At 42.4% G+C, this 27,409-nt stretch overlaps 1 protein-coding gene across 1 annotated transcript in view; it reads left to right on the top strand.

The window, feature by feature from the left end:
• slc6a2 (solute carrier family 6 member 2) overlaps window positions 1-27,152 on the top strand; it is a 58,743-nt gene extending 31,591 nt beyond the window's left edge. Inside the window, exons 6-15 of the mRNA XM_079496167.1 lie at window positions 1,374-1,508; window positions 2,681-2,784; window positions 5,985-6,109; window positions 11,430-11,542; window positions 15,250-15,378; window positions 18,130-18,229; window positions 19,796-19,896; window positions 22,402-22,569; window positions 23,941-24,015; window positions 24,180-27,152. Coding sequence (XP_079352293.1) covers window positions 1,374-1,508; window positions 2,681-2,784; window positions 5,985-6,109; window positions 11,430-11,542; window positions 15,250-15,378; window positions 18,130-18,229; window positions 19,796-19,896; window positions 22,402-22,569; window positions 23,941-24,015; window positions 24,180-24,203 — 1,074 coding nt within the window. The 3' untranslated portion in view covers window positions 24,204-27,152. The remainder of the gene's footprint in view (window positions 1-1,373; window positions 1,509-2,680; window positions 2,785-5,984; window positions 6,110-11,429; window positions 11,543-15,249; window positions 15,379-18,129; window positions 18,230-19,795; window positions 19,897-22,401; window positions 22,570-23,940; window positions 24,016-24,179) is intronic.
• The last annotated feature ends 257 nt before the right edge of the window (window positions 27,153-27,409 follow it).

Genomic DNA, 27,409 nt, shown 5'->3' with positions numbered 1-27,409 from the left:
GACTTTACTAATAACTTCCACTGCCCGCCTCTCTGCTCACTCTGTCCGAATGAGGAGGCTCCTCTCACCGCTAAGCAACTGCACTGTGACCCCCTCTGTCAGAAGTGACAAACGCAAACATAATAAGCTTACTGAAACGGCACAAACTAATTACTGCACAAGGTGCAATTTGTGCAATCAGGAGATTCAATTGGGAATCTATAGTTTAAATGCACAAATTAACAAGTAAAAAGAAAGAACAATTGGCTGGTTTTAAAGCAGCTAGTGTTTCAAATCCTCCCCGCTCATGTGTTCCTAATCGTGGGGCACGGGAAGAGGTGGTGTTTGTCTCGTTTCCTCCACTCGCTTCCGGGCAGCGGATGATGGGGATCACGTTATCGCTGCGGTCTCCGAGGCTACTCTCTTCTAACCCGGCTACCTCTCCCCTCCGCCTAGCCCCCACGCGAGGGTCCTCTCCCATAGCCTGGCTAATAAGCCAGACTCAAATCACACTGTCGTGTGGTATTTGAGTCTGGAGATGCTGTGTATGGATCTTGTTTCCCGGGGGGCGGGTTCAAACATTTTCTCTTTGACGCAATTGGTCAGAGCTACTGTCAGTCAAAGGTCTCAAGCATTGAACGTCATTGTACCAAAGCCCGCCCATATTGCATATCGTGTCCCGATTGGCCACACCAGTTCTCTGGTGTAGGAAATGGGCGTACAATTGAGCCTCTCCAGACCGTAATCCGCCGGCAGGCAATTCTTTTTTTGCCAACGGCTGATTCGGTCTGGCTTATTAGCCAGGCTACCTCTCCCAGCCCTGAGCCCTGTGTCCTTTTCCCACGGGAGAGAGTTGGGGAGTGGACTGTCCGGCGCTCCGGCGAGAACCGAGTGTGGAAGTCCGCTGACTGTGGCAGTGCGAGCGAGTAACAATGGCGGACATTGCAAACAAAATCGAAACTGTACACTGAAGAGAGGGAGGGATTATACAAAGTAGGGCGACAGCCCTGACGTAAATCGGAGGACCAAATCAGACGAAGCGTTTTTACATATAATTTACATAAAATCCCATAAAAATTGAGAAAGCCTGATTGTTCAAAAATGGGGCTTTGTGGAGATAGGAAAAAAAATCTGAAAAAGTCGAAATTCATGTTATAGGTCCTTTAACTTCAAGTCAAAACAGCAACGGGGTCGTGTCCAACCTAGACACAGGAATGTGTCTAAATGTCTCAATATAAGAGCATGAAGACCAAATAATACCACCCCAATTGTAGTCATATTGTAAAGTTATATTGTATTTAACATACTCTACCATACAGACTGGACAGAATAACACCCAGTTACTACAAGGTTATACTAATGAACTGTGTCTGCGTGTGTGCATGTGTGTTCAGGTGGTGTACATCACAGCCACCATGCCATACGTGGTGCTGTTTGTGCTGCTGATCCGAGGAATAACCCTCCCTGGGGCCATGAACGGCATCAAGGCCTACCTCCATATCGACCTCAGGATGCTCAACAACCCCAAGGTCAGATATGGCCCGCCACATGACAGCCATAGCATGAGCTGTCTGTCGCTTTTCATAACATTGCCAGAGATGTGTTATTTTTTTGTCTGGCATTATTTAAAAGTAGAACATTTTGTTTTAAGTTTGTGCTGTTATTAATTATATAATGGTAGGTACTACCGTTTCTCGCATGGGGAAATCTCATTTTGAACGTTGCAAAATAATTTAGAATGAAGTTGAGTCAATATGTGATGTGTGCTGTGCGCCTAATTACCATTTTAACCCATATACTTAAAGACGGGGTGCCGTCACGTGATTTCCCCCCCCCTCTAAAACATAATCGTCAGGTATTATGATTATACTAGGAGGAAGATTTTGTGTACAGAAAGTGTTAAAATTATGTTTTTATGTGGCCATACCCACCAGTTCATTAAGTATACCTGTTTTTCCCCTTAGCATCACCCACCTGAACTGAAGCCGCGCCTACAGCTGTATGATTTTTGTGTGTCACTAAATTTTTCGATTGGGCCTTTTGACTCAAAGGCTTTCAGCTTTCAGGAAGAAATAAAAAATACACAGGGAAGACATATTTGAATATTATAACCGCACCTATTAGGTCTATTAGAGTAATGTTAATTCCATAGACACATACAAAACAGAAAAAGTAAAACACAATGGCACCGCACCCCATCTGTAACCAAAGTCCCCCTATCTAGAGGGAGCGTGAACAATGATCTGGTACCCCCCACTTATAAAACAATTATGGGTAAATTCACCTTCCGCAGCACTGCTAATCAGGTGTGGAATGCCCTGCCCCCTTCTCTTAAAACAAACAAATCACTCGCTTCTTTTAAAACGGGCCTAAAATTTCACCTGTCAGCAGGTCAGAGGGAGAGGAGGTGATCGATTGTTGTTTTAGATTATTGTTGCAAGGTCTTTCTTCGGACATCCTTTTGGACCAAAATGCCTGACTGTACCTTGTGCTATTTGCATTTTTATATTGTCTAATAAAATATGCAATCAATCAATCTATACCAGGCCCTCTCCTTTTTACCTTCTACACCAAATCTCTTTGGTGGAAGAAGATAAGGGCACTAGGGTTCATATGGTTAAGTTATAGCTGCAGATCAGAGTTTGTATGTAAGCATTGATCTGAAATCAGAAGCAGTTAACCCTGTGATCCTGCCTTGTAGGTGTGGATCGAAGCTGCCACTCAGATCTTCTACTCGCTGGGGGCAGGATTTGGCGTGCTCATAGCATTCGCCAGCTACAACAAATTTGACAACAACTGCTACAGGTATGACATTCTGCTGTTAAATATCTGCTTTCACTATCATTAAGAGCCCACAATAGGCCCTGTAGCCAAATTTAGCCTTGTGTTGTTATCAATACTGTCCCTCCTTTCCTATGTTAACGGGATTATGCAGCAGACAGAGGTGATGTTAATCAATCCAGCTCACCCCTCTGGACCGGTGCCGGATACAGATAAGGATAAAGTCCAGGCAGGGTTGCCAGATACTAGCCCAGGGCTGTGGGTTCTGTCTCCATACTCCTTTCCTTAAGAGAGAGCAGGCTTGGAGGTGGAGAGCTTCTTTTCCACATCTGTTGGTTTGCGGGGCATCTGTAGCAGTCTGACCTAGCCAGTAGCCATATAGAAAAATATGACATTATATATAACATTTAACAGTGGAAGAAGTTTTGTGGATTTTGCAAGCTTTCCATGTTAATGTGTTTGCTGTGGTACAGTTTGGGGACAAATCAGGTGTGCCTCTCCTCTCCTTTTTTACGGCATGGCTCCTCAGAGCAAGCTAATCGTTGGTAACGTGTTTATTGCCAGGGATTTCAAAGAGTGTCTGCCACAACTGCGAAGGCTCGCTCACCCTTAGTTTTTAGCCTAGATTTTGGGACAGTAAGAAGGCCTTGCTTGATTAGAAGACCTGAGCGATCTGAGCTTTATTGTCACATCACAGGTTTACAGAAGTAAAGAAGTGGGTGAAACAAGGGCACGGTGGCGCAGTCAGCAGAGAGAACAAGAAAAACAAAATACAAAGTGGAACCTGAGATAAGATATAAACGGTGCGTGAGCATAGCAGCCCATGCAGTGTTTTTATTTGTGATCGGTTTCTCCATGGATGCTAAAACCCTAAACCCCATTCTCTGAACCAAATGGTCACTAACCTACAGTAAATCCATTTGTCATGTCCATCACTCTTGGCAAAACCATAATCCCTGTTCAGGTAGTTAAACACAATTAATAAATCGTCTCCACTCTTTCTGTACAACTCTCAATCGCTAGACACATTTCACATATTATGTACTTGTCATGACAAAAGTTAAACACAACTACAACACCTGTTTCTAGTTATTATGTGGAAACTATAGTAAAATGCGCACATCACTCAGTGGAGGTGCTGGGTTCAAAAGTGACATCAGGAAAAGAGAAGAGAACCCGCTCATCTGCTCCAAAAGTTTATTATTGACGACATTTCGAGCCAAGGCTCTTCATCTGGTCAAACTCAGTTATTATAGTTATTATGTGACCATACCTAATTGGAAATAATTCAGTATAAGCCATTGAGAGTACACAGGTTGCACAACAATGGGTGCAAAAAAAACCCTATAGAGGCAGAGGAGGAAGGAGATTTTAATTTATTTTCAGGATTCTGAGTGAGCAGAAGGATCATCTTCAGGCAGTGCATCCTGTCCACGTAACCAGTGGACTCATAAAAGTTTTTCCTCCGTCATACAGCCGTGTGTGTGTGTGTGTGTGTGTGTGTGTGTGTGTGTGTGTGTGTGTGTGTGCGTGCGTGCGTGCGTGCGTGCGTGCGTGCGTGCGTGCGTGCGTGCGTGCGTGCGTGCGTGCTTGCGTGCGTGTGTGTGCCGGGGGGAGGGAGGGGTATCTATTACTGGAACCTACTAGGAACGATTACCGTAGGCCTCTGGAAAGGACTGGAGATATATTGTAGGTGTGGATTTGGCCATGGGACAGCATTTACTGTGATCAGAACGTCCTCTGGCTGAACCAACGCAAAGATATGATGCTGAATGAATCTGTCATTGACTTGGATTTTGCAGTTGAACAATATTTTTGAGTGTACTGTCGTCATGTGATTTTCATTTAGAGTTTGTTGTTGTAAGTGATGAACAGGCATCAGGCCGTCAGGCTGGCTCAGCAGCCTAGGTTAATCCAGACATTTAAGGCATACAATAATATACAGTAATATACAAGACATCATCAACATTAGTATTGGGAAATGCTTCAGGCAGTTTCTGTCTGGATATGACTTGCCCCCTAATCCAACCCTGGTGCTAAGCAGGGAGGCATTGGGTAGTACTATTTGTATAGTATTTCCGCATGACTGGGCCAGGGATTGAACACAGACCTCCCAATCTCAGGGTGGAAAACCGTATGACAGGAAAACGGTCATAAACAGGAAAACGGTATGGCATCTTTTGGAAACCCGGGACTACAGATTTGCACAGAGCCTATGGGAGCACTTTCACACTGAACTCTGGCTGTGTCCAGCTGTACCAAGTATAGGAGAAAAAACAACACACACCTCATTAAAGGACCACTTCACCACTTTTCAACCTATTTTCATATAATTGGTACTCACTAATGTTCATGATAAAATACAACAATTGTTTTCTACTCGATCTGTGTCAGGAGGTCTGTGGGCAGTTCAGAAACCCGTCCACCTTGTTTTTAAACATAATATATATGTTACAATTTGTATTATCTTGAGAACGATGGCTTCTATTTTTGCATTGCAACTTTTCAGGAATAGAAAGCCTGCACTTTCTATTAGAAAGCCTGCACTTTCTATTAGCTTGGATTCCCCATCGATGATGTCACTGATGAATGGGTTTCTGAACTTCCCACAGCCCTCCTATGAGACACAGACTGAGTAGAAAGAGATGGTGCTATTTTATAAAGATTATTAGTGAGGAGCAATTATATGAAGATAGGTTGAAAAGTGGTGAAGTGGTCCTTTAAGCATTCAAGATGGAAATATGCAATGATTTGGCTGAAGATCAATGTGATACTATATGTATGTGATAGTGTCAGAGCAGCAGCTGTTAGAGTGTAATCATCGTTAGTAGTCAGATATACATGAAGTGTTAATGCCTGTATAGCCTTGGAGACCACAGGGGGTTTGTTTAATGCCTGTATGACAGCCTGTGTACGTAGCTGTTACTGAAGACCTGAACTCATGTTGTTCAGTCTCTCTGTGTTATGGAAACCTGCAACTTCAAGCTATGGGATTAGTATGGGATTCACTTTGTGTGTGTGTGTGTGTGTGTGTGTGTGTGTGTGTGTGTGTGTGTGTGTGTGTGTGTGTGTGTGTGTGTGTGTGTGTGTGTGTGTGTGTGTGTGTGTGTGTGTGTGTGTGTGTGTGTGTGTGTGTGTGTGTGTGTGTGTGTGTGTGTGTGTGTGTGTGTGTGTGTGTGTGTGTGCGCGTGCGCGTGTGTGCGCACTGTGTTTTCTTCCTGCAGGGATGCTCTGCTGACCAGCACGATAAACTGTGTGACCAGTTTCTTCTCTGGGTTTGCCATCTTCTCTGTACTGGGGTACATGGCTCAAAAACATGGTGTGAATATAGAGGATGTGGCAACTGAGGGTAAGTGTTACTGTGTTAGCCTATATAACCTTAAGCCTAAATGTAGGAGAGATCACACTACACAAATACAACCCTGAGTCCCAGCCACCACCATACGTTTGTTAGACATACTAACAGTCCGATAGGCATTAGTCTGACAACACTGACAACACTCCCAACATACGCGGGCGGTAACAACTAACTTGTGGGCGGGTTAAAACTCACCTGTGGCTCCTGACATGTGTGGCACGTTAAAACCAACCTGCGGCAGGTTAAAACTAACCTGTGGCTCCTGACATACGTGGCAGGTTACAACTAACCCGTAGCTTCCTGTGAGGTTAGGTTTGGGGTTGGATTTTGGGTAGGGTGTCGGACTTTTAATTAACACGACGAACACCCAGGGGTATTTAGGACGATTAAATCAGAGCCCCCAGCGATTTGCAGCAACGGAGCACATTTAGCGACGCACCAGGCACTATCCCGGATGTACAGTAGCTGAAGTAGCTAGATGTAGCCAAAACACCCCCGAGGTGATCGACAACAACGGGAGGTATGATTAATTCTAATACGACTAGCGACGGGACCGCGATGGCCTGTCTAAAACATAATCTTTGCTTAGAATTGGACGGAATGATTTAGATCAAGAGTTATTCACGTTTTAAGATTTTCGGTCTCATCCACTAAAATGGGGGGGGGGGGGGACATTTTGGATTTATCCAATCTTCTCCCGAAATATTGAAAGGACACTTCATTATAACTGCAAGTCATAATACGAGGAACTGCACCCCCGGTTATTAACATCTTTAACCCATGAATCCCCAGAAGAAATGATATACAGTAGACATGACCTTTGGTGTCCTCAGTGGATGCTATATGTGCATGAATGAACACAATAGTACACACACCCAGACACAGCTGGTCTCCTGTCTGTGTAGTTATACATGTTACCATACACTTTAGGTAAAACAATGCAAGGTTAATGAGGAGCAAGCTGAAAAGATCAAACGCACAAGAAATTGTTGACAGAATCGTCTCTACTGAGTCCAATATGACTACATTTACACTGCAGGGGAGACTGGCACTGATATACAGTACAGACAATTGGCTTATTCATATACGATGATGCTGTATTTCCACTTCCATTATCCTCCTCTTTTATTACTTACCCCCCCCCCCCCCCCCCACACACACACACACAGACACACACACACACTCACACACAATTTCACAACTAGTGTAGCAATTTAGTGGGCAAGTGTATTGTGTGCGTGCGTGCGTGCGTGCGTGTGTGCGTGCGTGCGCGCGCGCGTGCGCGCGCCTGTCACAATTATGACATGATTGTAATTATTTTTTTGGCTTTTTGCACAATTGTCATAATTCCTCCGATGTTCCTATTCTCCCCGGCCAAGGATGTGAATAAGATGGTATTCTCAGTGAACCTGTCTATTACTTCATACTCTCCCCTCCATTTGTCTGTATTTTCTCTCCTTTTATACGATTCACACACGATTGTACAAAATGTCCTTTCCAGCAAGTGCATTAACCACTTTCAACCTTGCCGTGTCCCTATTTTGGACATAGATTCACTATTGTTGCATATATTTATAGGGCTTAAAAGTGGAATTTAACTTTAAAACTGGTTCAGGTAATGAATGGTATTAAGAAAGGTATTTTTAAGGGACGAATACAGGGACGAATACAATAAGGGACTTTGGTCCCTTATTGTATTCGTCAGTTTTTTAAGACACTTTGGACCAATATCTAAAAACCCAGTATAAGAGAAGTTTGTAAGTGAAAAAGGGGGGCACTATAAAAATCGTTTGAACACATGCCTCGTTTGGCCAAAAGCCATGCACTTATTTCCACATGTGCCTTGACTCATGCTGAACACATCTGTCACTTTGACCAGTAAGCTCCGCCCTCCTAACGCTCTACACACAATCTATAGACCATTATCTGAAATCCCAGTTGAAGACAAGTTTGTACGTGAAAATTTGTAAAAGAAATATAGCTGCAAGCAGCGATAAAGGGCATAACTCATGCCTCGTTTGGCCAAAAGCCATGGAACTTGTTTACACATGTGCCTTGACTCATGCGGAACACATCTGTCCCTTTGTATGTGAAGAAATTTGTAAAAAAGAATATAGCTGCAATCAGCGATAAGAGGGGCCAAGGAATGCAGCAATGAGAAAAAGACTATGCACAATAAGCAGGTCTGTTTGGAGTATGAACAGCTGCAATACCGCTGGGTGACCTAAAGTGGCATTGTTGAGCAGCCTAAAAGGGCCATTCATACTGAGCACTATAACTAGGCTATAACTGCAGCCAGCCAGCGGTGTTGTTGAGCCACCGCTCAGTTCACACAGGTGTGATATTTCTTATTGCTTGGCCCCGTCCTATTGCTGCTTGCAGCTATATTTTTATTTGTTTTTCATACATGAACTTCATGGATTTCATGCATGGACTGGATGGATGCAACTTTATATTACAGAAACAACAAACAAAGGTCTCCCCGTTCATTAGAAGGACAACATCAGTCAAAAACAATGAGTGAGTCTAACTATAGGTATATAGAGCATAGCAGTGGTGGCTATTTTGTGGTTCCACATAAAAATGGAGATTTCCTAAAATATCCAGGATCCTGGTGAATCATGACAATACAAACTTTGATTATTATTATTTTTTAACTGCTGAACAAAAGGTAGTATAAATATAGTATATCACCAGTCTTCTCCATGTATGGCGGCTATCCAGGGTTTGATTAGGTCAGTGTCGTGATCTTCATATATGGAAACTGCCATATATGGAGCGTGTCACGAGGCGTGACGAACTGACGGCCATATATGGTGGCGTGACGTGTCACAAGGCGTGACAGACTGACAACCATATATGGAGGTGTGACGGATGGACGAATACAGGGACGAATACAATAAGGGACTTTGGTCCCTTATTGTATTCGTCAGTTTTTTAAGACACTTTGGACCAATATCTAAAAACCCAGTATAAGAGAAGTTTGTAAGTGAAAAAGGGGGGCACTATAAAAATCGTTTGAACACATGCCTCGTTTGGCCAAAAGCCATGCACTTATTTCCACATGTGCCTTGACTCATGCTGAACACATCTGTCACTTTGACCAGTAAGCTCCGCCCTCCTAACGCTCTACACACAATCTATAGACCATTATCTGAAATCCCAGTTGAAGACAAGTTTGTACGTGAAAATTTGTAAAAGAAATATAGCTGCAAGCAGCGATAAAGGGCATAACTCATGCCTCGTTTGGCCAAAAGCCATGGAACTTGTTTACACATGTGCCTTGACTCATGCGGAACACATCTGTCCCTTTGTATGTGAAGAAAGTTGTAAAAAAGAATATAGCTGCAATCAGCGATAAGAGGGGCCAAGGAATGCAGCAATGAGAAAAAGACTATGCACAATAAGCAGGTCTGTTTGGAGTATGAACAGCTGCAATACCGCTGGGTGACCTAAAGTGGCATTGTTGAGCAGCCTAAAAGGGCCATTCATACTGAGCACTATAACTAGGCTATAACTGCAGCCAGCCAGCGGTGTTGTTGAGCCACCGCTCAGTTCACACAGGTGTGATATTTCTTATTGCTTGGCCCCGTCCTATTGCTGCTTGCAGCTATATTTTTATTTGTTTTTCATACATGAACTTCATGGATTTCATGCATGGACTGGATGGATGCAACTTTATATTACAGAAACAACAAACAAAGGTCTCCCCGTTCATTAGAAGGACAACATCAGTCAAAAACAATGAGTGAGTCTAACTATAGGTATATAGAGCATAGCAGTGGTGGCTATTTTGTGGTTCCACATAAAAATGGAGATTTCCTAAAATATCCAGGATCCTGGTGAATCATGACAATACAAACTTTGATTATTATTATTTTTTAACTGCTGAACAAAAGGTAGTATAAATATAGTATATCACCAGTCTTCTCCATGTATGGCGGCTATCCAGGGTTTGATTAGGTCAGTGTCGTGATCTTCATATATGGAAACTGCCATATATGGAGCGTGTCACGAGGCGTGACGAACTGACGGCCATATATGGTGGCGTGACGTGTCACAAGCCGTGACAGACTGACAACCATATATGGAGGTGTGACGGATGGACTGACTGACTGACAGACAGACTGACAGAATCAAAGGTTTTATGGCCATGATTCACCAGGATGTCTTGATTCTAGGCTTAAAATAATTGATTTTGGAAAATCTATATGGGAAAAATACATTTTTTGTGGAACCACAAAAAATGGGCACGGCTGTACTTGGAACGATGCAAGTTGAAAATGCATGCCCCATGCGACTCCCGATCCCGACGGCCTTTACTGTAAGTCACCCCCCCATCTCTCTCTCCATTTCCTGTCAGCCTACTGTCTATCCCTCTATAAAAATATATCAAATAAAAGGTGAAAGCCACAAACAAACATAAAAAAAGGCCAGCTCCATACCTGTATATGGATCCTGGGCAGGGGCCCTGTCCTGAGCCTGGGCAGAGGCCTTTTGTGGCGGTTCTGGACAACCGTGGATCCGACCGACACTGGGCACTGCACTCACCGTGGGGATGTGGAACACGTGTGTCGAATTTGTCGGTGGGGCGAACGGTTGTCGAGTTACGTGGATTACAACAGTACACACACACACACAGACAAAGACTTGGTGCATTTATAGTTAGATATGACTGAAATCTGCCATTGACTTGCCTGACAAAACAAACACGTATAGTTGGAAAGTCCATGCTAAATGTTTCCTATTTTGTGCAGTGCTCTTTCCTTTCCCACCTAACATGTCTCTCTTATCTGTGTTCACGTCTCTCCCAAAACCTGGTGGGATGAGGAGGTCAGAGGAAGGACAAGAACTCTGTTTTTGCTCTGACATCCTGGCTAACAATCGCATTTTATACTGGTGTTTACATACGGTGTTCAATAAGAAATACTGATGTGACGTGTATATACTGTGTGTTTATAAAGTTATAAATGTATATACTGTATGTCTGCATTATGTTCCCATGCGTGCTTGTGTGTGTGTGTGTGTGTGTGTGTGTGTGTGTGTGTGTGTGTGTGTGTGTGTGTGTGTGTGTGTGTGGTGTGTGTGTGTGTGTGTGTGTGTGTGTGGGTGTGTGTGTGTGTGTGTGTGTGTGTGTGTGTGGGTGTGTGTGTGTGTGTGTGTGTGTATGTGTGTGGGTGTGTGTGTGTGTGTGTGTCTGTGTGTGTGTGTGTGTGTGTGTGTGTGTGTGTGTGTGTGTGTGTGTGTGTGTGTGTGTGTGTGTGTGTGTGTGTGTGTGTGTGTGTGGGTGTGTGTGTGTGTGTGTGTGTAGGGCCAGGACTGGTGTTTATCATCTACCCTGAAGCCATTTCCACGCTGCCAGGCTCTACATTTTGGGCCATCGTGTTTTTCATCATGCTACTCACGCTGGGCATAGACAGCTCGGTGAGTTCACACCAGCTACCCGCAACAACGCACGCTGATGCATTAGTATTACAAATATTATAAAATATATGCATAACAATTTATAGCTTTCTCAGCCTCTCTCTGACCTTTTCTGATAATAAAAAGAAAAACACAGATAAGGCTTCCGTACACACAAAACAGAAACCAAGTTTCCATGTAGCGAGTTTGAATGCTGTCCCAAGCCAGCCTTGCTCTTGCACAATAAACCCCTAAAAGAAATAGCTGGAAGCAATATGAACTGACACTTTCTGACACTGACAATTTCTTAGAAATACTGTATGCTTTTCTTTACATGGCATGTCAGTGTTGACACTGCATGCATTTGCTAGCTGCCAAAGAGCTTCTGCTTGCAGACAGACAGATGTAGCTTTTGACCACCGCTCCGAGTGCTTTTCAAACAGCATCCCTGGGGACCTACATGACTAGTTTTCTTCTGGTATGTAATTGCATTCATCCAGTGTTGCGCATCCGTGCCAGACCCTGATAAGACAGATACAGTGAAAATTGCCAGTTGTCTTGGGTTATAGGAACCACTGTCTATTGACTCGTCACCTCAGTTGACTTCATGTCGTAGAACTTTAAGAAATATGATATCCAAACGATCTCATCAGATTTGTGTATTCAGACATAGTCGACCAATCTGCACTGAACAGCTGTGGTAACGACCTAATGTCGTAGGCATGAGCAAAATACAGTATTTCTAAGAAATTGTCAGTGACAGAAAGTGTCAGTTCATATTGCTTCCAGCTATTTCTTTTAGGGGTTTATTGTGCAAGAGCAAACTCCACACAGAAGAATACTCTGATGTTGGCATTTAAAGCAACCAAAGGTATGGCTCCCCCATATCTTGCCAGCATGATTGAACCCTACAAACCCTCCCGCGCACTCAGATCAGCCAACGCAGGGAAGCTGGAAGTACCCTCACTAAAAACGCCGGGACAACGCTCCACACGTCCCAAACTCTTCTCCCTTCTGGCCCCAAAACTGTGGAATGCACTTCCCGTTGCAATCAGAACTGCAGCATCACTCCCGATCTTCCGCCGTAGTCTGAAAACCCACCTTTTCAGACTCCATCATGGCCCATAGCACTTACCCTACCCCCCTTAGACAGTACTTCTTAGACTTATATAGCATTTGAAACAGACTTATAGCATGTCATGTAGACAGCACAATAAGTGCATTGTATGTAGTCATAGCACTTCATAGTATATATGTACAGCATAGTATAGCATATATGTATAGTTTATATGTATAGTGTCATTATATAGATATGTTCTAGTTATAGTTTATATGTATAGTGTCATTATATAGATATGTTCTAGTCACGTTCTTAGCTTACGCATGTTTCGCGATAAATGCATTTTACATATGTGATGTATTCCCATGCTTTTTGTTCTTGCTTAATGTAAGTCGCTCTGGATTAAGAGCGTCTGCTAAATGCCTAAATTGTAATTGTAAATTGTAAGAATAAAGCTTCTTTTGATTAGAATCGGAATCTGGGAAAAGAATTTAAAAAAAATCCAAACGAATGCAAGTAGATGGGCACGGCTATCTTGGATCACGGGTCATTGCCTGGATACAGACCGCATAGCAATCCAGAGCTAATCATAATGTAGCATACGTACGGGAACCTAACTTAAAGGTCGTATAGACGACTTTTAAGACAAAATGAAAAATAATGTAGCACCTGGTCTGAGTGGTATGAAATCCAGCAGCAGTAAGCAGCCCTCAGCCCTCACACAAACGCAGGAGGTTAGTAAGCCACCGGGCTTCCCTCCTGCGGGGTGCATGTGCATGTTTCTCGGGTCTGACTCTGCCCAGACCTCGCTCGCGACGCTGTTCAATTCCACCCGGGGAGAACTCGGAGGATCCGACAAAACGTCGGAACCCCCACAAAACCTCCTGGTTACATCAATATCGTTCATGTTAAGTGGGTTGTATGTGCTTATTTGTTGAAATGGTGGAAGTCGCTATAGTGAGTCACCACCACGGCGACTGCGGCTGCCTGATTCTGTTTGGAAACATCACTCACTTCTGTGTACAAACACTATATATATATCTATATCTCCTTTAACACTCCGAATGCGAGAACCGGTTTTCTACGTGGTTCGAATCCCAGCGGTCCGATGCGGGATACGTAGATCTCCGTTTAGCGCATGTTTTTATTGATTACTTTCAATCGCCTTTGTACACACCCGGACAATAGATCAAGCATCACGGATTGTATCGTCCCTCGGCGAACTTGGCGAGGGACGGTGGACGGTTATGTTTTGATGATGATCAACGGTCAGATGGAACAATGCAAATACGCGCTGTTGTGTTACTGGAGGGGCAGCACAGCAACACCACCGTCCCTCGGTGAACTCAGCTAGCCGAGTTGGAACGATACACAGTGACAGACACGTAAATAGATGGATAAATAATGACAACGCGTCTTTGCATCATTTCATCTGCCCGCCTGGCATCTGCCCGATCCGTCATGATCATCATCATCATAAAAAATAAACAAAACAGTAGTAACGTAGCCCCAATATGTTCCCTCAGTCCCTATGCTCATTCTTTAGCTCATACAAAAGCCAATTACCGACGAAGGGTAGATGGGATCAATGTGTACTTTTTTCCTCGTAAAAGTAGACATTCAGGGCTTTCATTCGGTGTATAGTATGTATAGGATATTTTTTGTGTTCATTTTTATAACTGCCTGTCAACGTCTGACATAAAATGGTCCCTAACTAGGCTTTCTGTTCAATAAGAGCAAAATTTCCCTTTTAAATTGGAGTGGACGAATTAAGGTTTCTTTTGAGGTATGCGGTGTGCTTCTCGCTATAAGACAGCATTTGCTGTCGGCCTTGGAAAAGGTTGGTCGTCCAATGCTATCAGCGTAGCGTCAGAGGTAATCAGGCTGCGGTAATCGTTAGCACGCGTTGTGTTAAGACGTTGTGAAATGAACAATACGTTTTTCACACTTTTAGAGCACATCCGTGGTCATACCTAACAATAGATGCCAAAACAATGGGAACATTTCCATTTGTGTCTATTTTATATCAAAAGCCCATAAAAAGCCAATTTTAATTACTTCCTTTGAACGAAAACATGCTGCATGATGACGAACGCAGCCAAGCCCCGTGAATATAAATGATCGATTTCATTCACTTATTCCCATATCTGCACGTTCCTCCAAACAATTTTGATTACAGAACTACTCAGTTTTTAATGTCATCCAGACAGTGTATTACTCATTTTAAACTTAATCAACACACTGAAATATGTATCTGAAAACACATGTGCCACGTACGTACTGTAGTAGCAAACATGCTTGGCTGGCTGTCTATCTCTCCCTTGTAAAAAAGCAGACCGTGTCTAGCGCAGCTACTAACGTCCCATAGCCTGAAGGGATGTGACGCTCTGATTGGTTTAGAAACATCCAGGCTTCTGTTTCAGAAATAAAAAGCCAGCTTTATTGATTACAGAAAATGTGAAGCTAAATTCTGTTTTTGTGGGGTGTGTGTGTGTGTGTGTGTGTGTGTGTGTGTGTGTGTGTGTGTGTGTGTGTGTGTGTGTGTGTGTGTGTGTGTGTGTGTGTGTGTGTGTGTGTGTGTGTGTGTGTGTGTGTGTGTGTGTGTGTGTGCGTGCGTGCGTGCGTGCGTGCGTGCGTGCGTGTGTTATGTGCGTATGTTCTAACCCAGATGGGCGGCATGGAGGCGGTGATCACAGGCCTCTCAGATGACTTTAAGATCCTAAAGAGGCACAGAAAGCTGTTCACGTTCATGACGGCCTTCGGAACATTCCTGGTCGCTCTCGTCTGCATCACTAATGTTAGTCTCTCTCGCCTTCTTCTCACTTTTTGGTTGTTTTCACTGATTTCATGTCATATCAGTCCTCTCAAGGTTTTTGGAAGTGATCTCATCTGGCAATAGTGTAGCTTGTGCACAACCCATTTTAACCACTGTATATAAAACAATACAAATAAAAACACTCGTTAAAAAAATTCACAATCTTTCACTATCTTTCAAAAATGAAATGCTAATCTGAATACTCACCTCTCCACCTCAACCCCTAGCACTAATATTAACAGCTCCATAATGCAAATGTACTGTAATTAAATATTAACATAGTTGTGGCCAGTTTGGTGAAAGTCAATGTTAGTCCTTTTATATGAGAAATGTTAGACATCATGTATCTGAGAGGTCACATGATCCCAAATTTGGAATTTGCCGTATAGTAGCCTACATAATGCCATTGAGGGTGATAGAACATAATAACACTAATTTAAACTTTACTTGTCTTTCACTCTTTCATTGTATTCTTCTTTTTTTCAAGTTAAACTTCTCATGCTTTTAAAGTTGTATTCCTCTCAAACGCTTTACTTCCAAAAGACATTAATGTTTAAAGATGCATTCCACTCAAACACTAAATCTTTTTATACTTTGCACAGTAACTTCCACTTAGATATCATTTCTACTAAGCAAATGTATGCTTCTCTACTCAATAACTAAGTCTATTTAAACTTTTTGTACATGTAAAGTTATTTTCTACTGTATTTCGGTTTCCATCAAACCCACACAGTTTCCCTGGAACAGCTTGTAGAATTTAATTATTATTATTGGTTTGTCACCAATAATCTTACCCCATTCTTTCATCTGTCTGAAACTTAACAGGCACAGCTGTCTATCGTTATAGACAAGAAGTAATCAAATATTACAAATTATGTTTTGTCCTCTTTTAGCCTATTCTAGAAGTAAATTATTTTATAATGTGAATCACCCAATATCAAAAGCAGTGCCTGGAGAAGAGCATATTGAGTCTGCTGTGTTGTCTTGAGCCTTCAGACCAGAGAATGAGTTGAAACAGATCTCCCCCAAAACTGTGGTTTGCAACATTATAAAACTGGACAGTCCACATCAAATGCCAAGCTGGAAGCAAATGCCCTTTTCACAGCAACAACTCTCGTCATGTCACGTTAACCTACTTCCTTGATGTATCTCGCTTTGTTTATATTATACATACATTGTAATTGTATACTCTTATAATGCACACATGCACACAGAACTTCAGATGCATTTACAACAATTCTATGCTTTTGTTTGAAAATGTATTCACAAAATACATGTATTTTTTATTTACACTTTAGGATAGATGATTTTAATCTATTGTTGCCACTATAAGGACAGACACACACACATCTCTAGGCTGTGTATGCATTCGTGTGTGTATTTGTCTAGACAGGAGAGAGAAGACGTGTGCATGGGAAAGTGAGAGAGGCTACAACCTTTATTTCCTGTTTTTCTTTATGTAACAGTACCATGCACACCGTACAGTTGGGTGCCACCGATATTGTCCCTTATCATTTGACCCATTTAGGCCTGACCTCAAAATTTTAAAAAATCCTTCTAAATCCTCCAGTTTTCTGAAATAAATATTTTCACGATTTTTCAAAAATAGCAGACCTACAAGCTCGTAGCGCGCCACTCGGTGGCGCGCTATGAGCTTGTAGATCTGCTATTTTTCAATAGCTAAATTATAACATAATGTTTAAAACACCAAAAGGGGTTCCCACCCAAAATGGGTTAACTGTCCTTTTGCGCAGATCACGCAAACCTCAGCAAAAAGAAAAGGACAATATCGATGGCCTCCAACTGTACATGTGAGTGAGGGACAACCTGTTCATGCATAAGGTTACATTTATATGAGCAACGTGTTGCACTGCAATTCCACAAGGCTTTAGTTAGAGTACCAATTCCCTTTAAAAAACGGTGGAAGTAGTCTAAAAACAATCCAGTTCATCATGGTCTATCAAATTTAGGATTCAATTGATGCTTTGTAACCAGAAAGCGGATGTCTCTTTTATCTCCTCTGTATAGTCAGTCACTAATATATTCACATGGTATTGGTACCTGATTCATTACAGGGGTTTTCATTGTATGCTTTTAGAGAGGTTACTGTAAGTTGCCCATTCATATGGTTTTTTTGTTTTGAGCTGAATAGATTAGAGAGAATCCACATGTATCCAACAGCATAGTTCCTCAGCATGAGACTCAGGTTGTCCATAATTAAAGGTTGGTTATACTATTGTGTCAAGGGCACACAGCCGGACAGAATGGCTTCTTCACCAATGTGAGGCAGGTTCTTGGCCATTGAAATGCTTTATTGGTTTAGCCATTGTCGGCTTTGTACAACATAGTTCTGAATGTTAATTTATGTACAATGGATACTGTATATGGACCTGTGTCCATGCATTTTACAATCTTCATTATATCTCCAGTGCAAACATCTTGCTGTGACTAACATGTCAACATTGCCAATAATTTTGTAATATCTCACAGAAAACCCTACAGGTATATAGTTTGTGGCCTATTATTTATATAGGCCTATTAGCCTATAATGACATGCCATAACATGGACGCTAGTAGTGATTAACATCAGACTTTCAAATGCTTTTTGTACACTTTCTCCCTCTCTTTGACCTTTTCCTCTGTAACTCTCTCTCTCTCTCTCTCTCTCTCTCTCTCTCTCTCTCTCTCTCTCTCTCTCTCTCTGTATCTCCCCTTCTCTATCACTCTGTGCAGGGGGGTATCTATGTACTGACTCTGCTAGACAACTATGCAGCGGGTACATCCATATTGTTTGGCGTATTGATTGAGGCCATTGGAGTATCCTGGTTTTACGGTAAGAAATTCCACTCTACAGCACATAAAGTAGACCTTTACAGACCACAACGATGTGGGTTGTCACTTAATGGGGGTGTGACCGGCATCCATCTGTCTAAAGTAATGGAACAATGTACAGTTAGAGTCAAGTTAGATGTCATGCATATTAACATATGAACTGCATTCCGCCTCAGCTCCAAGTTTTGTTAAATCTCCAAGAGATATTTCATTACAGCCTCTAGTTCATTCTTTGATCGTTTGTTTTGATCTGAAACCCAAGTCACTGTGCTATAGTATAGTAGTACAGTATATAGTACAGTATGTACGTCAATTCTATTCGTATACATACGCCTACACATCTAAGTATATCCACATACAGTACAAACATAATGGAACATAATGGAAATAGACCACAAAGACATACAGTAATGCACGGGTGAACAACCACCACCGTGGAGAGTGGTTCCATGCATCTGTGGTGCCTCCGGCTTGGCCGGATGCAGTGTTGATTTTGTCGACTAAAACTAGGCTGTACGAAAAATGTTCGTCGACTACCTTTTTTCACTGACAAAAATAAATAAAAATGGGGGCACGGTGGCACAGTCGGTAGTGCTGTCGCCTCACAGCTAGAAGGTCCTGGGATCGATTCTCAGGTCCTGGGATTGATGTGGGTGCTGGCGGCGTGTTCTCTTCTCCGCATCATCAGAAAGGGCCTTTCTGTGTGGAGTTTGCATGTTCTCCCCGTGTCCCCTAGGGTAAGTACCCTCACAAAAAACATGCAGTAATCCTGGTCTCTAAACTGCCTCCCCCTGGCCAGCCGGGGCGCCTGATGGAGGGGAAAGGAACTGGTTGGAATAACGTGTTCCTTCCACGTGCTACGTCAAACCGGGGGAAACTCCCCCCTGTCAGTGTAAAGGAGCGACTTGGACACTCATGGTAAATGGTAAATGGTAAATGGTGCATTTATATAGCGCCTTTATCCAAGGCGCTTTACATAGATTGTGCATTACATTCACCCATTCACACACACATTCATACACCGATGGCGACGGAAGCCATGCAAGGTACCAACCAGCACATCAGGAGCAATTTGGGGTTCAGTGTCTTGCCCAAGGACACTTCGACATGTAGACAGGAGGAGCCAGGATTCGAACCGCCGACCCATGGATCATTCGACGACCTGCTCTACCTCCTGAGCCACAGTCGCCCACTCATGCATGAAGGAAGCATGAGTTCAAGTACGTTGCTCTCCCCAGGTTGGCGGAGGGTGTGTAGAGCCCAGGATCACATTTGACACGGGTGAAAAATGGGTTACAAAATAGTGGGAACAGTGGTTTCTGCTTCTGGTCGACACAATAACAGTGCTGCACTGGGGGGGGGGGGAGAGACCGGGGCTGACGGACAGATCAGTGAACCAATCAGGGTGTGCGTAAATCTGAGCCGCGGCCCTCCCATCTAGGCCAGAAATGTCTAGCGTTAGCTCAGGCTAGTGGAGAATAGATCCAGTAGAACTAAAAGACAAGTCATTTTATGCTTGGTTGCATGGTGAAAATAGCATGCGTGCATGCGTGTGTGACCCCTCCAGGTGTGGATCGCTTCAGTGAGGATATCGAGCGCATGATGGGATTCAAGCCAGGACTTTACTGGAGGCTCTGTTGGAAATTTGTCAGCCCAGCGTTTCTACTGGTGAGCATGATATTATAATGATATTATCATGGGGCAGATACGAGATACAAGAAAAACTTAAATACACATAGAAATGACTGACAATGACGACACCAATAATCAGAATTAAAAAATGTAGTAGTCAAAAAACTACTTCCTGACCTTGACATTGACAGCCCATACATCCAACCAGAGAATCCTATCTGAGTCCACTATAGATAGGTCTGTGCTGTGCCAGTGTGTGCGGATGAGTGAGTGACTAGAGGTATAGGCACTTTTGTTACGCTGTAATACTTGACTGTTGTCTTTTAGCATCAGTGTATTTTGTAATGTATTTTTGAAATGCAATGTATTTTGTAATGTTTTAATTTATTCCTGACTGGACTCTTGGAAGATTAGCCGAAAGGCTAAAAGAGATCAAAATCAAAATCAAATCAAAATTTGATTGCATTAAATGCCGTTAAGTGACGTTGAACTCACTTTGCCACTCGCGCATACCCTTTATTAAAGCCAAAATATGCCATATTTAATATATAGTACTTTGTAAAAACAATGCTTGTAGAGACTGTACCTTTTAGGCAAACAATGGAACAGGAGCGCACAACAGTAATGAGGAGGTGCTGACCACGAGAGATATAGTTGTTTCTGTTTCTGAGAAAAGGTTGTACAACTTGTAGCCAACGTGTCGACACAATATAGCTCTTCTTCTGGGTGAAACTGTACCTTTTAACACTCTGCATTGTGCAAACCACCTAGTGAGGGTGCTGTCATCTACTATATGGTCACTGTCAGGCGCAAACGTTGAATGTCCAAAGCTACCATAGCTTTGTGGTAATCGTAAGGTCACTGGTTCACCTCCCGGCCAGGCCATGTCTACGTGTCCATGAGCAAGAGTCAAGACACTTAACCCCTTACTGCTTATCCCTGAGCTCTCATCATGACCACCTGAGCAGCCATCAGCTGGGTGAAGTGTGTGTGTGTGTGTGTGTGTGTGTGTGTGTGTGTGTGTGTGTGTGTGTGTGTGTGTGTGTGTGTGTGTGTGTGTGTGTGTGTGTGTGTGTGTGTGTGTTTGTGTGAGAGTGTGTGTGTGTGTGTGTGTGTGTGTGTGTGTGTGTGTGTGTGTGTGTGTGTGTGTGTGTGTGTGTGTGTGTGTGTGTGTGTGTGTGTGTGTGTGTGTGTGTGTGTGTGTTAAAAAATATTTAGGACGACCGTTGAGCCGATTCTACTCTATGGCTCCGAGACATGGACACTTTCAAAGAAATTAGAGAAACGGTTGGATGGCACTTACACCCACCTTTTAATGAGAGCGCAAAATCTGTCTTGGAAGAGCCACCCATTGACTAATCTAATATACGGCAACCTTCCCCGTGTTTCTTCACTAGTCCGATCCAGAAGATCATGAGAAAGATTCCACCCTCATTAGCGCAGTATGCAGTAACCAAGCCAAGTGAAGTAGTACAAGGGCAGGACGGCGCTACACTAACACTTTGGCCTTATCAAGGTTGACATTTTGTATGGACAACACTGTGGCCTTTGGTATTCAGTTGGGGAGCAAAGAGAGAGACCCTGACCTCTCTATGATACATAACAGCTAATGACGTTTCCCGTTCGTCCTGCTCTCAGGGGACTGAGGTGGACAGAGTTCAGTCGTGGACTCCGTCTGCAACGGGTGACTGGGGTTAATAAGAGGGGAAAACATAGTTATTACAGTATGTGCAGACCCCAGAGGGTAACTGTGCCCCCTGCCAAAAGAGTGTTCAGCTCAACTCAACTCAATTCAGTTTCATTAATAATGTTTTTCAGATTAATTACCTAAGAAGCTGGACAGAGAAGCATTTATGATGAAAGGGACGTTTGGTCTGGTCTATGAGTCGGGCTCTGGTCCTGTTGTTTCCACTGTCATTCAGTGTCATCGTTTACTAAGAGCGTAAAAGAGTGGAGAAGCTCTCGTCATCCTGCTAAATACCTAACCAACACTGACTTTGCTGATGACATCGCGCTTATCAGTCAATCCTTGGAGTACGCTCAGGCTCTCCTTCAGTCTCTTGAGCAGGCCTCCAACTGTGTTGGTCTTTATCTCAACGAGACGAAAACTGAATACGTAAATATATGCCAATCCAACTATAACCACATTATAAAAAGACTTAACAACACTTCTCTGAAACAGGTTGATGACTAGTATTGACTACAAGTATTTGGGTTCATATATATCTTCTTCCCAAAAGGACTTTCAAACTAGGAAGGGTATGGCCTGGTCAGCCTGCAATGACATGCATAATATCTGGTCATCCCAGCTTAGTAAGATGTTCAAACTAAGTACATTTTTTAGGACGAACGTTGAGCCGATTCTACTCTTTCAAACAAATTACTAGAGAAACGTTTGGATGGCACTTACACCTGCCTTCTAATGAGAGCGCAAAATCTGTCTTTTCTGTCTTTCTTGCATTTTTACATTACTTTTTTGCTTAAAATGTACTTGATAATTCGATGTGAACCTAGGTGATCCTTCTCTCTTCTCTCTTCCAGTTTGTGGTGATAGCAAGTGTAGTGAAATCTACAGACCTGAGTTATGATGAGTACAAGTTTCCGCCATGGGCCAACATAGTGGGCTGGGGTGTAGCCATGTCATCTATGATGTTTGTCCCCGGCTATGCCATCTACAAGTTCGCCTCCATGCCCGGAAATTTTAAACAGGTTAGTATCACCCAAGCATGTTTTTTCTTTTCTTGAACACTACTGAAACAAAAACAAAAGAAAATCTGTATCATACGCAGTGCAGCATACTGTAACTCAGAGAATAAATATGTGTCCATGTGCATCGAAATAATGCATAGCCTGGCAAGTACGAGAGGCATTTATATATTATAATGATCACATAGAATGGCATAATAAAAATGAATCTTCGGCTCCTACAATAACTTTCGCCTTCCTCCTTTAAACAATGGTATTGTTTACTTTGTAATTAATGTGGTCAGATTCTTTCACCCTTTGTTGTGTTTGCAGGACATACGGTATACAAACCATATTAACCCATGGTACAGTATGTCAGGCCATACAATGGTACAATGGTGTTATCTATAGTGGGTATATAGCTGTCTCAATTCTTTATTAACTTTATTATTTATTAACTTTTTCTGGCGCTGCAAAGAACAGATGCAAAATGATGGCTTCAAAGCAGAGCTGAACGATTCTAATCTTCAAAGCTATCATCAGAGCTATTTAGATCCCTCAACAGTCAAGCCAGGCTCAAATTGACACTACCGTATGCTGCCGTTTCCCCTCAACACGCTGGCACTTCCCATGGTGCAGCATTAAGGCTCACGGGCCATTTATGAGTAACTTCATCCAGCGGGAGGAAACTGCGCCGAAATATATATGCGATCTAAACCCTGAACTTCGTCTAACAGGCCCAAACATTTTTCGTTTGGGTCAGCTTCAATTTTATAATCTTCCACTTCCAATTTTGTCTGCTCATGTCTCATAGCCTAGTACCTTCCAATTCTACTGGTTTATCCTGTATCCTGTTCTCCACTTCTCTCTCCTGAATGGATCAAATTGGTATCATGACCTTAAAATGTATTTTCTGAGCTACAGTAGAGAGACGAGGGAGACCCCTGTTACTGAACAAACATTGTATAGCAATGATTGCTATCAGAAAATAGAGCTATTTAAGTAAAAGTGCATTCTTAAAATAGTATGTACGTAAAACGTATACAAAAACCATTATGTTGTTAAACGTCCACACACGCACAGCAACTCGATTAAGTGACCACAACAGTTGTGGGTGGCACCAAGTGGAATTCAGCCGGCAGTCAGAATGGGCTTAATCTCTGACAGCCATCAGCCGCTTATACGCAGTTGGATGCCACACGTTCAGCCAAGCATCAAAACATCCAGATAAATATTTAATGGTTTTTGGAGGTACATGGACTGTGACAGAGAGATTTAAAGAGCTTGTGTAGTTTATTTAAAACCTGAAGATATGATCTGTGTGTCAGAAGAGAAGAGCTGGGGAGTGATGCCATGTGATGTTCTGTTCTGTTTGTTGTTTTGCTGTTGTTGCAGAGGTTAGCCTATTGCATCACACCTGAACATGAACACCATTTGGTGGCAGAGGGCAAAACCATCCGGCAGTTCACAGTAAGCCCTTCTTCTCTACTTGAAACGCTTATTATGTTAAGTCTTGAGCATCCTCAGTTGTTTGTGCCTTGAAAATGTATTTGACACACCGGCATCTGACTGATTAAAATTGAATCAACTAGATATAAGACAGACCTAATATTCCATGTTTGTTTGTCTTCCAGCTGAAGCACTGGTTGACCATCTGACAGCAGACATCAAGAATTCATCCTCATTTTGTGAGACCTGGTGTGTTGGAGTTGTGTTCTTGCCTCAAGATATTTCCTTTGCCCTCCAAGCCTCCATTGATTTATCTATGACTTTTCTTTGAAACTCATTTAGCTACCATGCACTTTTATTTCAACCCCATACTTTTTTATATTGTGAAAATATTTCTTGTTGGAGTCCATGTGTTGAATACTGGTGCAATCCCATTCCCCCATTTCCACACATATTTTACAATCATTTTGTGTAAGCTGTGATTTTATTATTGTCAGAATGGGCTACTAAAAAAGAAAAACAAATGGACCAAATTTGTATTCCCTGCATGGGCTATTACTTAGGGAATTTGAGCCCTATTCATTTCTGACTTTGAACCTTTGATAATTTAGAATGAATGAAAAAAATATATTTTGTCCTTGTCCCTGTAATATGGCTGTGTACAGTAAATGTACACGTTAATGTATGTTAATGTTGGGAGAAAACTACTTTTTCTTGGTGTTCTGTTGGCCGAGCGGCTTAACTGTGTCAGTGCCTTATCAAGCTAGACACTCCATGTTTCACACAGTCTGCAATAGGAGGACAGAATAGAAAAACCCCATTACGCCTAATTTATGTTCCGTTGCACGACGCATCCTCACACTCAGATGACCTATACAACCTCACAGTGTGTTGCATCCGCCACACATTGTGAGCTTGTGGGTTGTTGTTTTTTTTGTTTGGTTTTTCCATCACTTGACGCCGTTGTGCAACGAAGTGTGAGTCTGGCTTTATTACTCAGGAACCAAACTGATATGAATCACAGCTCGTCTGTAGGCTTAAAGCCTTATTTATACGTTGTCGTACGATCGCGTTGCTCACCGAAAACAACACGTTTTCATTTTAGTTTTTTAGTTTTTTGGGCAGGCGACACAGTCTTACAGCAAAGTATAAAACGAGGCATTACTGTTTGACCCCTTCAGTGACCTTGAGTCCTTTAACTACTTAAACCCTATATGGTTGCGGTAGTCCCTTAGGGCTCTATGCTAGGGTCTTTTCTGTTTTCTGTTATTGTGGGGAAAGCTTCCGCTGAAAATAGCTGATCGACCGGCTTGTAGCAGAGCAGAAGTTGTCGATCTGCTATTTCCTGCGAAAGGTTTTCTGGGGAAGTGGTTAATAGTCCCCGGTCTAGTGCAGCAAGATCAAGCTCCGTAGCATCTGAAAACTGGCTTGATATAATTAAGCCTTTGTGTCACTTTATGTTACAGAAAAGGGAAAAAAAATAAAAAAGTGCATGTTGAAATGGGCTGGGTGTACCACTACCAGTCATTCTTCTCTTTATAATAAGTCAAGAAGAACATTTCACAAATATAATTTCACCTCATATGGTTTGCTACGTCATTTTCTCAAACTGAGATTTAAGCCTAGTGTAGATGTTTTCGCTTTTATATATTTTTGTTTTGTTATACAACAAAACCTCTGTTTTGTTTAAACTGCGGTAAAGCAGTGGTTCTCAATGTCGAGTTCTGGGGACACCTTTGGGGTCCTTCAATCAGGGGGTTCCGGGATGTCCCCAGCCAAATTGATAGTTAGGAACCAAAAGGACTCTTACAGGTCTGTAACTCTGAGGGGTGTTCAAATGGAAGCAATTTGGTTTAAAAAAAAAAGTACACTCCCAGAGTTATACCATTAAACACTAAGGATTGTACTGTGAAGATTGTGATCCCAGTGGAAAAACAATTAATGGAATGGGGGTCTGTGGCCTAATGCATATCAAACTGAGGGTCCTTGCGATTAAAACAGGTTGAGAACCACTGCAGCATAGCTGCCAAGCTTCATTATAGTTTGCAAGGACAAAACAAAGGTAATGTTCAGCTCTTCGTGGTCAGTAAAGAATGTGCCTGCTTACCCAGTAGACTGAAGCTGGATAACCCATCCAATCAAAATGACAATAACTGTTACACAATGTTATGTAATAGTGTGTGTGTGTGTGTGTGTGTGTGTGTGTGTGTGTGTGTGTGTGTGTGTGTGTGTGTGTGTGTGTGTGTGTGTGTGTGCGCGTGCGCGTGCGCGTGTGCGTGTGTGTTTTATTTTCCAAAGCATTGTTGTATGGTAAATGCCAGTGAGGAATATCCTTCCAAAGAGTGTGTGTGTGTGTGTGTGTGTGTGTGTGTGTGTGTGTGTGTGTGTGTGTGTGTGTGTGACTGTGTGACTGTGTGTGTGTGTGTGTGTGTGTGTGTGTGTGTGTGTGTGTGTGTGTGTGTGTGTGTGACTGTGTGACTGTGTGTGTGTGTGTGTGTGTGTGTGTGTGTGTGTGTGTGTGTGTGTGTGTGTGTGTGTGTGTGTGTGTGCGTGTGTGTGTGGATGTGTGATCGGGGTTGTTGAGTACTCCATGTGTTGTGTATACGGGAGGGCTGACAATTGTCTATTTCAAATGTCTCTTCTTTCGTACAGTATATTAGGTTATGACTCCATTTTGTCTTTATTCCTTTGGAGCATATTGTCACTGTCGGCCGGGAGCCTTGTACATCCATACTTCAACTTTTTTGTATGGCCTACTTCATTATACTACAGTGTCACACACAATTGGCAAACATATTATTAGTATTATATTTTCTAATTTAATCCTGGAAAATAGCAGTTTGTGGGTATATGAGGTTTCAACCAGACAGCAACGATACATTATTAAGTAAGTTACCTTGAAGGATCTAGTACCATCATCAAAGTGCCAAACCCATGTACGCACAACCTACAATTTATATTCTGTTCCGTTCTGTTCTGTTCTGTTCTGTTCATTCATATTTCTCTGGATGGAAATGAAGTTTGAACCTGTTAATAAATATCACCCTACTGGCAGGAAGAAGAGAGCCACACATAGAAAAGAGAATTCAATGTATGCGAACAGAAAATGTTATATATATATATGTATACACACACACACACACACACACACACACACACACATACACACACACACACACACACACACACACACACAGACACATACACACACACACACACACACACACACACACACACACACACACACACACACACGTATATATACATACTGTATGTGTGTGTGTGTGTGTGTGTGTGTGTATACACACACATATTATATACATATACTGTATATGTGTGTGTGGTGTGTGTATATATACAGTATATATATAATGTAATCTTGTATTTATCAAATTGTTTATAACAAAACGTGAAT

The sequence above is a fragment of the Electrona antarctica genome (genome assembly GCF_951216825.1).
Source record: "Electrona antarctica genome assembly, chromosome: 3".
In the NCBI taxonomy this organism is placed as follows: domain Eukaryota; kingdom Metazoa; phylum Chordata; class Actinopteri; order Myctophiformes; family Myctophidae; genus Electrona; species Electrona antarctica.
Note: the sequence above shows the minus strand (reverse complement) of the source record. Positions and strands in the feature narration are given on the sequence as shown.